This window comes from Podarcis bocagei (genome assembly GCF_964188305.1).
Source record: "Podarcis bocagei genome assembly, chromosome: 4".
In the NCBI taxonomy this organism is placed as follows: Eukaryota; Metazoa; Chordata; class Lepidosauria; order Squamata; family Lacertidae; genus Podarcis; species Podarcis bocagei.
Window position 1 is genome coordinate 53,054,165 of NC_138128.1, and position 17,912 is coordinate 53,072,076.

The window sequence follows — 17,912 nt, forward strand, 5'->3', positions numbered from 1 at the left end:
CTGCCCTTCCTGAGGCTTCCTTCTGGGGCGGCTGGGACAGGAACTTTCGGAGAGGTCGGGGGGGGGGGAGAGGGAGCGAATCCGCCGCCAGCAGAAGCCTTTGCGCCTCCTCTTCCCCTTCACTTCCAGCTGGGAGCGGGGCTCGGAGCCCCCCAAACCCTTTCTCGGCGCAGTTGCTTCAGCAACGAGTGGCCTGAAGCGGCGGGGACGGAGCCGCGGGGAATTCCTGCTTTCTCCCGCGCTGGCTGAGGAGGGGCCTGGCAGTCCAGAGAGAGAGAGGGACGGCTCTGCACAGACCCGGCGGAGCAGGAGGGGGGGGGGGAGGAAGAGGAGGGATTCAGCCCCAGCGAGCCGCCCGCCTCGGAAAAAAGCAGATTACCAATTAACCTTTTAAAAATGGCTGCTTCCAAACTGTCAGCTGGGACAGGAGGAGAGGGCTTTTAACTAAGCAAGCGCGCCCCCTTCGCCCCATCTCGGCGGGGACGGGCGGGCGGGCGAGGAACTCGGGGCCCACTTGGGGCGGGAGGCTCTGAGGGGATCCTGAGGGCGCTTCTCTCAGCCGCCCGCCCGCCTGTGGGAGGAAGAAGCATCCCTTCCACCGCCGTCCTTGCCCGGCTGTTGCTGCTTAGGGCGAGCTACAAAGGAGACAGAGAAAGGGGGGTGCGGAGAGACGGAGATATATATATATTGGGGGGGCGGTTGAGGAGCAGCAGCAGCAGCGTTACCCTGGGTGGGTTGAACGGGGGCATGTCGTGAGGGGAAGCGACAAGGTCAGGAAGGAGCCCATGGAAGACGGAGGCAATGAGCCCTGAGGACGACGAGGAAGAAGAGGCGGGAAGGCTGCTGCTGCTGGTGGTGGCGGCGTCGTTTCACCTGAGGGATAAACGGGAGGTGTTGTGAGGAGCCTGTGGACAGACGGAGGGGGAAGCAGGGCTTGGCGGTCTCCCTTATTTCGCACTATAGACCGAATTAACCAGTTCTCTTCAGGACACATTTTCCCCATCGGTCTCTTGTTTTGTGCTGCTTCTTTTTTGAGGAGGGGGCGCGCAGTCTCTGCTCCTCCTCATCTCTGCGTTCAACTCGCTCTCTCCCTGACCTGGGTGATGTTCCTGGAGCGGCGGGGCTTGTTTTCCTCCTCGTCAGACCTGCACAAGGAACTGGGTTAATCTCGCTTCCCGGCCCGCCCGCCCCCCTCCGCGCACCGGGTCCCGGCGCTTGCGGATGTGCTCTGTGGCAAAGATGCTGGATCCTTTGGGAAAAGTCCTGCGCAGGATAGGAGGCCCTCCTGTGATCTCTGGTGCCTGGAGACCTTTTTCTTGCTCCTCCTGCTGCTTCGCCACCCTTCTGGATATGCACAATTGGCTGCTTTTCTATGGATTACTGTACCTGGTTCTGTATGCCCAAGTCTCCCAGTCGAAGCCTTGCGAGAGGACCTCCTGCTTCTCGGGCCGATGTCTGAATTCTACCTGCATCTGTGACCAAGGCTGGGTAGGAGACCAGTGCCAGCACTGCCAAGGCAGGTTCAAGTAAGTGTCACCATCTTCTGATCATACTCTTTCCCCCCACCCCCTTTTTCCTTTTCCTGCTGTTATGTTTTATACCCAAAGTGTCTTTGCAGAAGTACAAAAACTAAAGCCGTCTGCCAAGAATCCCTAGATCATCGTGGGCTTGCTTTTAATGAGAAGACAAGGAGGAATCTGATAGTGACTTTCCCTTTGATATGATCATGAGAGCGATAATTCTATCTTCCTGAAAAAGGAGAGAAAAAGTTAATTCTTAAGGTCTTTCCTTCAAAGCAAAGGTTTTTATTCCATTTAATGTTCCTCTCCCCCAATACTGTTCATCCAAGTTCTCTCACAAAGGTGTAATATATTAATCTACACCTAACCCTGTTTAAATGTGTTTCACTCATTATCAAACTAGCCAGCTTTCTCTGAAGGTTATAGTAATCCCCAGTAATTTAAGAAACCTCGTCTGTTAAAGCTGAATGAGTGAGTCATAGACAGCAAAAGAGGATTGAAAATAGTGGTTTGGATGTGTGGTGCACACTAAGGGCTGTGTGCTGTGGATATAAGTTGTAGTAGCTTGTTCATTTATATGAAACATGCTTAAAAAGAGGAACCTGTGCAGTTTTGTGGCTAGAGTTTTGGAGTAAAGGTTAGTAATGCAAGGATTTCATCCCACTTCTGCTAGTGATCTGAGCAGTTACCTTGCGCAGGTTCATTTGCTTCTGCATGCTTTCTTTTTGTGCAGTGTGTAAAAGTGGGAATCAATATTTACCTTTGTGCACTTAATTGAGATTTATAATTTAAGGTAATTTTAACAGCTAGGTGTTAAAATAAGGCAACATGTGTGTATTTACACACACAATTTCTGGGCAGCTGGGAAAACCAGACATTAAAACAGCTCATCTGATAAGAGAGCTGGCTAGAATCCATATTTTACAGGAGTACAGTTTTTTGCTCATGCTCATTTTTATTGATGTACGTGGTGAGCTACTTGCTTGCTTGAGAAAGAAACATTCTGCAGAAAATGGGGGGGGGCCTTCAACTTAAATGGAGTATTTGTAAGAGTGAAAGTGGTTACTTAAGCAAGTTCATATTTTGATGACCAAGTTCTTGTTTGTCTTGTAACAATCCACAAAATAAGTTTTTCTTACTATGTAGTTCCACTCAGAAAGTTTGCATTTAGGGATTAGAATGTGATTCCTTCAAAACAGTTAATTTTATCTTAGTGTCAACTGCATTCTATTTTATACCTTAGTCTAAGTTTCTGATAATTTAAGACAAGTAAAATTTCCAGATGATAATGTATCCCTTAGCTAATGTCTACAATAATCAGTACCTCCAGTAATGATACTATAATAGGGGGATTTTCTTGGTTGTTTATTATTAAAGGATTTATTCTTTGTCACACACAATATTCGCATGAGGAAAGTGAAACTGACAGAGGGAACATTATCTAAAGCTTGCTTGTAGAATATTGTAATGCTTTTTCCAAGTTAGCGTTGGTAATATTTAGCTGAATGTTCAAGGTATAATTCTCCATTAGCAGAAGAGTGTTTTAATGAGGAAAACTTGAGGACTTCTGGTAAAGTATAAAAATAAACTTGCAAGTTTTTGTTTTATCTCTGTGTTGAATAACTTTGAAAGTGTTATTGATGTCATTATTCTATAAATGAAAAATAGGTTTGGGATTCTGTAAATGCTGTAAAGTTAATCTGAAAAAGAAGGGTTATAATGCACCTTTATTGTAGTATTGAAGTATTGTTTTTGATATAAGATACATCTGTTTCTGTATCTGAAGCATAGCAGAACAAACCACATACCTGATAAAGTATCTCACAAGACTTGAAGTTCAATTTATTTAAAATATTTATCAATTGAGTTTCCTCTAAAGGGGCTCAGGGCAGTGTACAACAAACATATAAGCATAACTGCATAAACAGTAAAACCATAATCTTAAAAATAGATATTTACAACGCCTTAAAGCACTGTTTCAAATGTAGTTGCTGAGGATTAAATACTCCATGGTTATTCTACAAAAATAAAAATGTTTCAGTTGATGTCTGCAGAGTGAGAGTGACAATTCCAGAGTTAGAGTTCCACCACAGAGAAGGCCCTTCAATGCAAATTGTCTCCTCAAAATCTGATTGGGACCGTGTAGGGGTGGGTGGGTGGGGAATCTACTATGAAACTAATGAATCTTAAGCTTCAGGGCCCCTAATCCCAGGTGGACCCCAGAAGCGACTTTAGTCTGCATTGCTTAAAAATGTTGTGTCTGTTAGACCCAACATGACTGATTGATTTTTTAAAATGTATATATTTCAACAATTCCAGGTTTGTGAGTCAGTAGCTCAGTAGTTTGTAAAAGTGTGTGATCTGTCATGGAACAACCCCAGTGAAGAAGATAAGAGGCCTCGTTGCTGGTTGTGAAGAGGCCTCCATGACAGCTCAGGCTCCCAAAAATGTAGGACCACTACTGGGACTGTGGATAGAGCTCTCCCTTGCCAGTCTTAAACTTAGTTGGCTGGTAATGGAGAAGGCACTCTTACATACAGTGGTGCCTCGCAAGACGAAATTAATCCATTCCGCGAGTCTCTTCGTCTAGTGGTTTTTTCGTCTTGTGAAGCAACCCTATTAGCGGCTTAGCGGATTAGCGCTATTAGCGGATTAGTGGCTAAAAGGCTATTAGCGGCTTAGAAAAAGGGGGGGGAATCGGAACACTCGCAAGACGTTTTCGTCTTGCAAAGCAAGCCCATAGGGAAAATCGTCTTGCGAAGCAGCTCAAAAACAGAAAACCCTTTCGTCTAGCGGGTTTTCCGTCTTTGAAGGCATTCGTCTTGCGGGGCACCACTGTACTGTATATTTGGGTCCTGATCCATTGAGGGCTGTATAAACCAGGCGCAGTAGCACACAAGAATCCCCAAACAGATATATTATAAACTATATAAGGCACAGTTCTTACACTCTAAACCATGGGTAGGCAAACTAAGGTCCACGGGGCCAGATCAGGCCCAATTGCGTTCTGGATCCGGCCCGTGGACGGTCCGGGAATTGCCATGTGTATCGCCAGTGCATGCGTTCTTTCCCTCCCTCCCTCACACATTGGCGGCGGCGCCTCCTCCCTCCTGGCTTCTCCGTGCCCTGCCTAGAGGAGGAAGGGGGCTGGGCTCAAGCGGCTGCCATTTTAAGCAGCCCCTCTCCGGAGCCCTTTCACGCACTGCTCATTGTCTCTCCGCCACCACCGCCGCCACCAGCCCCTGCCGCTTGCAAGACACAGGTAAGCAGCCACCAGGGCTCGTGGTGCTCTTGCATCATTTCCCCCTGCCCCCAAATATAGTCCGGCTCCCCACAAGGTCTGAGGGACAGTGGACTGGCCCCCCGCTGAAAAGGTTTGCTTACCCCTGCCCTAAACTCAGCTCCCATTGCCAGAGTTGGTTAATTTAAACTATGACAGAGAAAAAGCCAAATTTGAAACTTGGTTTAATTTTTGTACTTCAGGTATTTCCCAGATTGGATCATATGGCTTGATATAAGTTGTTATAAATTAAGGCTTTTGTTTTTAATATATTAGCATTGTATTCTGTTTTCTTTCCAAAACATCTTTTGTTTGTGTGTGTTTAAAAGGCTTAATCGTATAATTTATATAAAAGAGCCCTAACTTAAATACATTGTTTTGAAGTGTTAATGTGTTAATTTTCAATGATGTTAAAAATATATAAATTTAATTTGTAAAGGTTTGTGTTTCTTGTATGATCTGTAAAAGAATTCAGTAAAATAAGACTCTTGTTCTTTCTTGATTCCTATCTTATATGACTTGAACCAAGAGGATATGCAGCAAGCTTAACTCATTGTGTAATGAGTGATTGGCATTAGCAAATGCTGCTGGTATTGACACCAGGACAGTATCAGTTTAGGCAATTTGGGTGTTAATCTCATGTGAGATTTCCTCTCCATTCCTGAAAAACAATAACTTAGCAGGCAGACATCAGAAATGATTGATCAATCTTGGTAAGCATGTGTCAAAGTTAATTGACTGATTCCATGGTAACATAGCATTTCCTCTATAGGGAATTCGTTAAGATTGTAAGATTATTCTTTAAATGCTGTTCAGGGATGGATAAAGGATGAGGAAGAAACAACTAGGGGTCAACTTGATTTTTTACCATAAAAATAAGCATATCTCTATTAAACTATTAGGCTTCCAGCTTCTTGTTTTTTCACAGCCAAAGGTCAAACGAAATTAACCTTTCCAAAACAGAATTAGCATTAGCATAGCACACAAATTGCAGGGAGACAACCCTCCATTGGGCAGTACCTTTATTGGCACAAACCAAGATGTCACAAAAGCATTACATACAAGTTTTTGAATTCCCAAGAACTCTTTCTTAGGCAAAGTGTGACATAAAAAAGGAGTTTGTGGCATTTTGACTGGTTACAATAAAGATATTGCCCATCCGTGGATTATGAAGTTTACTCTTATGGACTAACACAGCTACGTGTGTGTGTGTGTGTGTGTGTGTGTGTGTGTGTGTGTTTGCATGATAAAAGAAAGGCTTTAAAGGGATTTTGAAGAACATAGACATAACAAACATGCTATATATATTATATGCAGGTGTCTTTACTGCGTCTGGTGAACTATCAAGATTTTCTGATATTAACTAAATAATATTGTTGTTCCCTACTTTTGCTGCTGTTGCTTAGATCAGTGGTTCTCCGTGTGTGAAGCAAGGAAAAGCAGAACAATATAAGCTGTGTTTAGGGTGGGTGGAATCTCCTCCATGATCTCTCCATGTGAAACTTGCTTAGAAATGGAAAGCAAAAGGATCCCTTTCCCATCGGTTTAGTATAAGCTATTATCTATCCGGTATGTTGAAATCTGGTGTCAGGCAGCAGCAAATTTTAGTTCATGTTTTCTCTAACATGCCTAAGGACCTCATTCTGCCTGCTATTATCAGCTTGCCCTGAGGCCACTGCAGTTCCAAGTACTAGGAAATATACAAGAATAATGGGAGACAAGTTAAAATTACAAATTCTTGAAGAATACTCATTATAGCAACATGAAAACCAATGCAATAAAATGATAACAGCCTACTTACCAGTATTAAAAGCATCAAGTGAGCAGGTGATAGAAACATGGATGCACATAGGTATAACGGAAACTAAAGCAAGCTATTAGACTCAGTGAGAACCCCTGGCCACTGTCGCCCCATGATACCAGAGTCAATACAGGCCTGTAAATAAGTGCCTCGTCATTAATCAAGCACAATTTTTATCACCCAAGTTGGATAACTGTGAAGGATGCAACACCTGCTTAGAGTTAAAAAGCATGTCTGTGCCCATGGGCATAGCCAAGATTTTTGTTGGGGGAGGGGCAGGCTTTTGTAGGGGGAGGGAGAACCTTAGTTAGTGAAATATTTTTATTGATTTATGGGGCCAGCTGCCCCCCGCCCCCCTTTGGCGTAGGCCCATGTCTGTGCCTTGCACCTTGGCACCAAACTCTAAGGTGCCCAACTTACCTTTCATGGTGTGAGAGCCACACAGAACTCCATTAGCTGCTCCACTGGAACTGGCCACTCCTGCAAGAACCCTTTGAAGATCTGAAAAAACACTGAACTCCATGCCTGTTCTGCAATAATTTGTTCAAGTGGCAACTTTATGACCCTATCTGCCTCAGTCTTCCAAGATTTCATAGCTCTACTGGCATAAACTCCAGTTCTTTCCAGGCCATTAGGGTACACTCCTGAAAATGTGTCATCTGGTTATCTGACAACACATTGGCAGTGCCATGCTGAGTTCTAAAACATGGTGAGCAAGAAAGATCAAACTGAAAAGGAGACAACAGAGCAGAAAGGTCCCAACCATGGACGTGACTCTAGAGTGCTTAGATGTAAGAGACTTATTGATGGATTGTGGCCTGGTTATCACATCAAAAGTGGGCAACTGAGTTAACCAGTGGCGCCCGCCCTGTGGAACGCCCTCCCATCAGATGTCAAAGCGATAAACATCTACCTGACATTCAGAAGACATCTGAAGGCAGCCCTGTTCAGGGAAGTTTTTAATATGTGACATTTTAGTGTATCTTTCATCTTTGTTGGAAGCCACCCAGAGTGGCTGGGGAAACCCAGCCAGATGGGTGGAGTACAAATAATAAATTATTATTATTATATTATAACCAAATCAGGAGGCCACTGCCAAATTGCCACTACAAAAGGGAAAACTCCAAAAAGTTAAACCCCTGCTTTAGCCTTTATCAACCCAGTTCTAGGACAATATAGCAGAATACCATTTGTCCTGGGAAATAACCTCAAAGCCAGCTGACCCAACTGCAACCGAGTTCCTTTTCCAGCAACAAATCTTGTCTCCAAAAGGAAATACTATTGTGCTCATACCTTTTTATTTTATTTTATCAGACAGCCAATTCCAGCTTCATGTCCCTGGAACCGTGGATTATCTTGTGAGGTTAACTGAGGTCCTCCATTGCATCACAAAATCTATGCAAGAGGGCTTGACCAAGAGCTATCGCTTGACAGGCAGAGTTAAGGTAGCCACTGATTTCTGCAGGTTCTTAAGCATTAACTGATGTATCCTTCCCACAGAAATGGCCCCAAGCCTAAGCTTTGCCAGCAGGGAGACAGGTGGCAGTACTGGTGAAGGGAATCCAATTCAATACCTAGTAAGGTAATCACCAAGCAGAGACCTCTGTCTTTTCTTCTGCCATTGGCACTCCCAATTCATCAGGCAGATAGCAAACTCCTGTATCAAAAGCCAGACCAGCTTTATTACTTTTCCATTCCTATTTCCCTCATCCTCCAGTTTTGAGCTGCCACCAAATGTGTTATAATACTGTTTAGCAACATTAAACTGAGTGCACACTGTCAAGCTTACCTAAGAACAGAAGACTCTGTTGGTACTTTATCCCAGTAATTTGATTTATTATGTTTACTACATTTCCCCAGTATTGCCAGTATCCCTGAATTTCACCAGATACATCTAAAATCAGCTTGATTTCAAATGTACATCTCCAGCACAGAGCCATAGGAAGTTGAAAACCTATATAGTTATCTATCCTTGACTTTTATTTGATTACATGGTGGTTTCCTCTATAATTTATGGGGTCATATTAGAACACTGAAAATTATTGGCCTTTAAAAACCTTTTAAAGAAGTTGAAACTAGAAACTGGCATATGCCTCAGTGAAACCATGTAGAAATATTATTTTAGCTATGTCCAAATATTTGTGGAAGAAGCTTTACTGATGGTTTTAAGGAAGATACTATTATCTTCCATATCTTAGTGTGCTTTTACTTTAAAATAACTGCCTTTCCCCCTGAAGCTAATACAGTAGTCAACTGATCTGTCACGCTTATATGAAGATTCTTGTCATGTGTTATAACGGCTATAACGCTCAAGTGAGCTTAACATTGATAAAATATTAATGCCCAGGCACAGTCCTAGTCACGTGTGATTATGCATGACTAGTTGCACAACGATGGGAATGCACATTCAGATGTGCATCTCAATGCACATGTGATTGAAAGTAATGCAGCATGCATGGGCAACCATCAGCTGCATGTGTATAGGCATCTTGATTTACACCTTCACTTCCAGCTTCAACAAGTTAAGCAGAAGCCCATTTCCACATGTGGCTATTAGGAATGAATTCAGCTGAATTGGATGTATAATATGAAACAGAGGTGGTGCTTAGTATTTTCAAATATTTATTAGCATTTGACAGAGCCATGCTTGCAGTTCTGAGTAAGATCCATTATCTCCTGAATTGACAAATTGGCTCTCAAATTTGAATTTCATGGCAAGGTCCTGAGCCCCACCCCCTTTCTTAGATAATGTAACACATGGACACCAATATTTTGGGTTAATGGGATAAATAAGGCCACAACTTTATTGTTTACAGATGTGAGTGGTATTGGCTTAGACACAGTTTTTTTGCTGTGAGGCAAAATGCTCCCACAGCACTGTTTTTTTGGCGATTAACCCCGTCCCCCTTAAAAGTACCCCCAATGTAACCCCAAAAAAGGGGAGTAGATCACTGCCAGATTTTAATTCTGAAAGTAAATCTCAGTCCCTCTGGAGTTGGCCACCCCTGGCTTAGGCATCGGAAGTGAACCGACTATATCTGACTCCTGCCCGTCATGCAGGTAGTCTCACAAGGGTCAACCACCAGTAGGGGGAGCCCTGTTGATGTACATCAACTGCGAGCTCCCCCAGGGTCCCCAATGAGGTCGTGGCATGGCCCTAGCCTATACCCTGGCTTTGGACAGGATCCACACTCCAGGATCCCTTTAACGGAATACCCTTAAAGAGGAGGGGCAGGTGAAGGCCACAACCTCCCCTCCCATAAAACAGGTTTACCAATGCCTAACCTTACAAAGTTGTGACGATTGCTACAAGGCAGGCAAAAACCACATGACTGGTGCCAGTTTGCCAAGGGGGAAAATTCCTATCTGGCCCCCTCCACAGGTGACCAACCGTAGTCCATAGCAAGGCCAAGATGGCGAACACATGAAAATAGAGCGGGAGGCTGGGAGATCCAACGCAGGAGGAGAAAGGAGACAGAGTCCTGGCCGCACGGGGTTTAAATCAAGTAAGCCACGCCCCCAGTCACCCAATTGGTCGGCTGTGGGGTCGTGACGAGGCCGGGACTCCCAATGATGCGGGAGGCATTGTCACGCTCCCCTGCTGCACTTGGGGAGAGCTCGTGGCCAGCCTGCAACTCCACCCCCCTGGGAAGTGGAGCAGTTTTACTAAAGTAATTCTATCAAATAGTTTGAGGACTATTTAGTGGGGCACTAGTTGAAACTTTAGTTTTACCCAAATTTTACCCAAAGTTCTAATTGCCATGTTGAGTTGTTGATCTGCTGTTTACAAATAAATACATCTATTGAAGTTTCCCTAACTCCTGTTGCTTCCTAGTATTCACGCAGAAATATTGCAAGTTGTCCTCACATAGTGATTACCCTTCCCAACCCACTGGAAGCTACAGTTTCCATTCTCTGCTTTTGCTGTCCTCAGGTGCTGCTCTGTAGTTTCTTGGTCCTTAATATGACGCACAATTAAGATTCATTCATTCATTTCTTGTAAAAAACAAATAAATCTCAAAGCAATTATGAAAAAGGTAAAACAATAAAATCAATATTAAAGCAAAGGAAAATTACCTCAACTTTCTAAGCATCTGGGTAGGCTTGTCTAAACAAAAATGTTCTTAGCAGGTGCCAAAAAGAGAACAGTGAAGGTGTCTGCTTGATATCAATAGGCAGGGAGTTCCAAAATGTAGGTGCTACTACACTAAACAATTGGGCTCTTAAAATGCAGAATGGGTATTGTGCGGGAGCTGTAGGAGTGCCAGTTCTGCTGGATCGAAGTGGTTGAGTGGGCACATGTGGGGTAAGGCGATCTCTTAGATCTCTGAGCACGGGTTTCTTATGCTGACCAGGCTCACTCCTGGTTAGACCACAATTGCTCATACATGTATACTACAAGTATTCTAGTTGACCAATCCAATGCCTTCTATTTACAGTGTGCTCTGGTTGCAAGTGGTTTTAATAGAAATGCATACTATGTTAAATATCTGCAAAGGAAATAACCCACCTTGCAGATGAGACTAACTGCACTTTATACTGCTATCTGGTTAGTGTTTTTTTCTTCTGGAAAGTGTGGGAAATTAATATTCCTGCATTCTCCTCCAAATCCCTGCCTGCCTGCAGAAAGGACTGCAGAGATATGTATATTTTAATGGTTTAATAAGATTGGTACTGCTTATGAAGGATGATAGTATTTACTATTTGCTAAGTTGTTCAATAATTTTATCTCGGTGTGCAGTATTTATTTAGCTTTCAGTTTAACTTGCTAATAGCCTGTTAAATTTATAAATGCAGATTTATTTGGGAGTTATACAATAAATTCAAATTTTACAAGTAAAATATAGAATACTGAGGAGACCAGGGAAAATGTTAAAACCTGAATCGCTTGTGAATGACTTGTTTAAATTTTGACCTAATTCTGAGGGAGCATGCACTGGCCTACTTCTTCTCTTACTGAAAACACCAGTAAAGAATATATCTAGTGCACTTCTGCAATATGCTGATTCTTTGTGACATGATAAACAAACCTAAAAGCAATTTAGGAAACATTAACATTTTAAAAGTTATACTGTTTTTAAAATAAATTCTCCATGGGTCAGAAACATATAGACTTCATAACAGAAAACACAAATTATAAACCCAGTATCATGATATGGGCTTCAAACTGGATTTGGATTATATATTGATATATTGCCCAGCCTTAATAGGATGCTCCTGCATTTATAAATTTATAAATAATGGAAGCATTTTAGACCATTGCTTTCCTGAAGCTTTTAGTTTGTTTTAGCAGTGTAGCCCATGGCCTTATTGCTGTTTATCAATTCATCAATTGTTTATTAAATCTATATCAATCTGTGGCAATGCAATGGATTATTAAATTAGAATACCATTGAGAGTCAGGCCACAGCAGTTATAGTTCACAATGTATTAATAAAGCCTATAAACAATTATAATACACCATCAACACATTGGACAAAAGATTCCTGCATTGCAGGGTATTGGACTAGATGACCCTCATGGTCCCTTCCAACTCTACAATTCTATGGCAAGTAGTGATGGGGGGGGGGCAGAATTAAATTCAGTACTCATTTCAGGATGAACTTAACTAATTCACACTTTCTGAAACAATTTGAGAGCCAAAACTCAGTTATACTTTGAAATACATACCCAAACTTTGTGATGCAGTTTTATAACCAATCTCTCTCTCTCTCTCTCTCTCTCTCTCTCTCTCTCTCTCTCTCTCTCTCTCTCTCTGTGTGTGTGTGTGTGTGTGTGTGTGTTTGTGTTTGTGTGTGTATGAATATGAGGAATGTGCATAAAAATGAATGTATTCATTTAAATAACATACAAAAATCATTATCTTAGAGGGAATGGCTTGTAGAAATGTGTTCATTAGTCAGAATTGCATAGAAACATGTGCTTATTAGAAGTTAGCACTGAAATGCTGACAAATTTTAAGGAATTTTTTTTTAATGGCAAATTGCTACAGAAGTGTGGAGAACTGAATTTTAGAATGGAAAAATAAGAAATTGGGAGAACTGAAACTTAAAGACTCACTCATTCCTAATGGCAAGAAACAGGATTACTTAGTTCAATGGAATATTGAAAGAAACAGAACCAAAAAACCTTAGTTTGCATAAAAAAGAAAAGACACCTCTTAGCATTCACCCAGCATATTGGAAGTACAGTATAGGAAGAACCTCCATGTGTTGTGGTGGTGGGGGACACACCTGTTTTTTGGATCTGTGTGTATGGGTAGAGTGAACGATTTACTGAGCACTCAAATTCTAAGCATTTTTCTCATCCTTTGCAGAAAGTATATGTTCCAGAAAGGCAGAATATGAAGGATCATTTGAGGCTCACAGATTGAACTGTATCCTGAACTGAACATTATGGTGTCATTAGCCCAAACATCACTTTTCTTGTTGAGACTTATGCCCTCAGCAGAGATAAGAAAATACATACTGGATGCTTGCCCGGAGCTTCTGGAGCTCCTTTGTGTCTTATTTACACTCAACTAAAACTGCATACAGCATTCCTAGCCTATGATGCCAAACTGAAATAGTTGAGGGGAGGAAAATAGGTCAGTTAACATTCCTCAAGTAACATTTCCAATCATGCTTTGTTTCTAGCCATGTTTCTTCCAATGGAGAAATCAGGTGATATTTCATTCATGGTAGTATAATTTCTTTTTTTGTCCTAAATACCAATGACGGATGAAAAATCAATGACTTGAAGGCATGCAGTATTAAGCAGTAAGTGGCTTGCAAGAGCCCTTTATTTCATTCTGGGTATGTGGTGGATCTGTGATGATGGAGAGGCAAACTGAGTGGTTCAAGGTGTGGGACTGGATGGGATATTCCCTTCTGGCCCTTCCCAACTTTGTGGTTCTCATTTTCACTTATTCTGTGTCTCCTCCTGTGTGGCTTGTATGCCTATAAGCATATTGCTTCAAGTGCAGGATTTACAGAGAGCAGAAACAACGTTTACAGACACATTACGTATTTAGCATATTATTTTCCTTATATAACCAATCTTTAGACCCTAGCCTAGCCTATTTTTCTACAATGATAAGCCCACTGAGGATGGAACTTTGCTGTCTGAAGCTAGTCCACCTCTCCCTTAAGATCTTGAGGGGTGTACGGTTCAATTTTCATGGATGATTCATCAGGAACTAATACACAGCTGTGTAGTGATGTGGTGAGATGTAATATATAAGAGTACAATTTAATGCTGGTCAATGAAGCACTTCTTCCTACAAGCCAGGAGCATTGGGACTACATCTCAATTTTACTTCCTCCTGTTCCAGGAGTTTCAAGGTCTAAATGGAGGACAGCTGTATAAGTTTGTTGTTGTTTGATTTTTATGGCTGCCCATAAATAAATAAAAGGATTAAGCTCTTGGACAGCCTTATGCTGAACCTGCTTTTACTGGTTGGTTTGTATCTCTGGAGTTTTATATAAAACAAAGGAGATATACATATATAACAAGGAGCTGCAACAAAATGTTGCAGTCCGGAGTGCTGCTCCTGAGCATTCTTACTTTCTGCTTGCTGCTTCTGACTCACAGCTTCTGCAAAACACTACTAAACCTTAGGTTACAGGCTACAGACACAACCAAAGGGTGCATAACTAAAAAAAAAGTATTGCAAATTTTATTTGATGTCATTTTATCCTGAAACACAGTCTGGAGAACAGTTTGAATGACAGTGTTTTTTATTTGGGATAAGTTGTCTGTTTTTAGCAACTTATCAAATATTATCAATATTATCAAATTGGTCAAAGCCAATTTGACAATATTGGCTGCTTTCATTAAAAAGTAAAGACTTGTTTATTATTATAGTACTTTCCTTGTTAAAGTGTGTGTGTGTGTTGACCAATCTCACTATGTTTTATAAAACACATTTGTTAGGCTTGTTTATGCAGACCAAAGCCGACAGACATAAGACTTCCTAATCTCATTCTGTCTTGAAATATTACATGCATAGCAGTTAATCTTAGTATCCTTTATTTTACTAGTCTGATCACTTTAAGAATGAGTATATAAAATTGATATGCATAGTATTTTAATCTTATCAATGCTTTAATTTCTAATTTAAAATATTGTTATAACTATGTACAGAATCTGGGACTGCTTAACATTTAGCCCCCAAAATGCTGCAAGAAATACACAGAAAAACACGGTATATATTTGTCTCAGCATCTGGAGAATGCATTTAATGATGCTGTTTCAGTTAATATGTGTCAATACTAAAAAGTAACTTTTATAATTCCCCCACCCTGATTCTTAAAACACACACACAAACCAATTCCTTAAGGGTAACATTATTATCTGCTTCTAAGGCTGCTTCTAAGTATTCTTATGGGCAATTATATACAGTTCTTACGATGTATGTTCATAATTTAACTGCAATTATAGTATGGATAGAAGGCAGCGAGATTTTTTTTGTTTTGTTTACCATCAGTTGCCAGGCTATTTGCTGCAACTTTTGTGTCCATTGAAAACATGATACACACACGCACACACACTCTTCTTCAAGTCGCTGGGATATAATACTTGAAAATATTTGCAATGGAAGCCTCCAAAGTGATTACAGAGTTAGTTAGTTGCCAAAGGGAGGGGTCGTGACATGTGTTTAGATCTGGAAAACAGCTTTCACATGAACAAATGTCAGAATTGGTTGCTGATCATGGACCCTCACTCTGAATTAGCCATTTGGGAAGCAAACATCTGTCTTGGACAAATTTTGTTGCAAGTGTATAGTTTGTGAGGTAAGAAACAGCAGTTGTGAAATATCTTGTGTGTGTGTGTGTGTTAGAAGTGATTAGCAAATAATATTGTGTTTCATGTTTCATTCTTCTGGATGGTTCTACTCTCTCTTCATGGGGGCATTCAAAGTAGTATACACATCTGATTCAGAAGAAATTCCTTTATTTTTTATTTTTTTGGAAGGTAGTTTTGCAAGGTAGTCTGAAACAGCAAATATTTGGGTGTGGTGGTGGGATGCAGCTTTATAGATTAATAATAATAATAATAATAATATAATTTATTATTTATACCCCGTCCATTTGGCTGGGCTTCCCCAGCCACTCTGGGCGGCTTCCAAAAAATTGTTAAAATACTGTAATACATCAAACATTAAAAGCTTCCCTAAACAGGGCTGCCTTTAGTTAGTAGTTGTTGTTCTCTTTGACATCTGGTGGGAGGGTGAGAAGGCCCTCTGCCTGGTTCCCTGTAACTTGGCTTCTCGAAGTGTGGGAACCGCCAGAAGGCCCTCGGTGCTGGACCTCAGTGTCCGGGTAGAACGATGGGGGTGGAAACCAATGCATGCTACCACCAGATTTTATTCATAGTATTGTTTCAAGTCTGCAGTTGCTTACTATCTACTTTGTTTGTTATCTTGCTCACATAGATGAAATGTGGAAAATTTGTTGAAGTGTCAGGAGAAATAAAGACAGGAGATGTACTGCAGAGAGACGCCCATGCTCCTCCTATGTGGTTTTTAAAAAGACTGTAAGATGTAGCTATACGCTGCTGTAGGAGAATAGTAGTGTACAGCTAAGGAGAAGGATGCCTATCCAGTTGGCTAGTCCTAAGAATGACAATTCAGACTGAGAACTGATCCTGTTGAAATATCAGGTTGTTGGTATTTATACACTATACAATGTGTGGCTTTTGGGCAAAAGCCTGCAGGCGCTGCACACATGATCCGCGCGGGTCGTGAAAGGGAGCGCTGAGCAGAGCCTCGGATGCATACAGGCTCTGCTCAGCGCTCCCTTTAAAGAACCCCCCCCCTTACATTTCCCCTCTAAAAACTAGGTGCCTCTTATGGAGTGAAAAATACGGTAGATAGATGATGGCAGGAATCGCCGTCCTAGGAACAGAAATATTGAAGGCTAGAATCTCAGGGGAGGGGAAGAAACTTCTCTGATCTCTGGGCTGTATGAACAAACTGTATGTACTGGAGTGTCAAGTCCTACCACAGCACGTGTGGGAAACTTCTAAGAGTTCCTGGGCTTCTGCTTATAATCCCGATTCCATATTTCCTCTTGATTCTTCTTTGAAAGGGAGTGATAGCTGTCATAACTTATGCTCCTGAATGCTCCTAATGTTGCTGTTTAGACAGTTCTTAACCTTAATTCAAACATACATTTAATTCCAGTATTTCTTCATAATTTATATTTTTTTGTGATAGGTTTATATTCACTGTACTAGACAGCTTCTGTAAAAATTGAATAAATCTGCTGTGATAGGCAGTAGGGTAACATGTCAAATAAAAATAAACTCTTGGAACTGGCTGGATATATGTAGTAAAATAGAAATTGCTACAGGAAAACCATCACGTGTATGAGAAAGGTAGCTGTCAGACACTGAGAGGGTTCTGCTTTGTATCACTTTAAAGTCTCCATCTTTGAGGAGGCTCTATGTGTACCTATATGATTGTGTGTTTTATCCAATAAGCTGATTGTATAGAGGCATCTGACCAAGAGACAGGGCTGAGGCTGGTCAACAGACTCTTGGGCTGTTATTGTTGGGTTGGGTTGTTGTTGTTGTTAATATTATTATTATATCTTTATTTTTAGTTACTGTGATTTACATGGAAATTGTTCAGTTTGGTTGTGTACTATATATATCTGTGTGTCTACTTATGCTACATTTGTAGCAAAAGCATTATAATCATATCATATCCCATGTATAATAGCCCACATGAGACTCTTCATCTCAAAACCATGGGTTAAAGCCCCATATTGGGCAAAAGATTCCTGCATTGCAGGGGTTTGGACTAGATGGGAGAGTTCTAGACCAGCCTGCTCTGCTAGATTCCTGTTTGCAGTGAGGTGTTTTTTTAAGTGCCAGCAAGAGCAAAAAGGCACAGTACACTGTACCTCCTTTAAAATGGCACAGTACATTGTACCTCCTTGTCTAGGTACATGTATAGATTGGCCCAAAGTCTGCTGTCAGGAAATAGAAATGTAACCAGGAAAAGGTAATATAGTGACTAGCCTCAGAGAAGAGAGCAAATACAGGAGCCAATAAGGCTTGAGTACAGGCTTTATCAGAGTCCAGTACAGTATAATAAATTTGTAATAGTGTCCCTCTCCCCTCCCCATGAAGGTCCCTGTGTGTGTGTTTTTTTTAGAAAAGATGAGTTTACCTTAGGTACATTAGATCCTCTTTTCAGCTCCTTCCGTTTCTGTCTTCCTGACTTGCATTTACAGCATAACCAGAGGCATGATAAAATGACATGTATTAACATAAGTGACAAGCGTTTCCAGCTGGTTGAAAAGGTCTCTACCTTAGGTGTGTG

At 41.4% G+C, this 17,912-nt stretch overlaps 1 protein-coding gene across 3 annotated transcripts in view; it reads left to right on the forward strand.

Annotated features, from left to right (window-relative positions):
• Positions 1-342: 342 nt before the first annotated feature.
• Positions 343-17,912, forward strand: part of ATRNL1 (attractin like 1) — a 503,197-nt gene continuing 485,627 nt past the window's right edge. Inside the window, exon 1 of one of the 3 annotated variants that reach the window (XM_081192831.1) lies at positions 343-1,526. In XM_081192831.1, the coding sequence (XP_081048957.1) occupies positions 1,222-1,526 (305 nt within the window). In that variant the 5' untranslated portion in view covers positions 343-1,221. The remainder of the gene's footprint in view (positions 1,527-17,912) is intronic. The other 2 variants (XM_081192833.1, XM_081192832.1) reach the window with 2 other exon arrangements.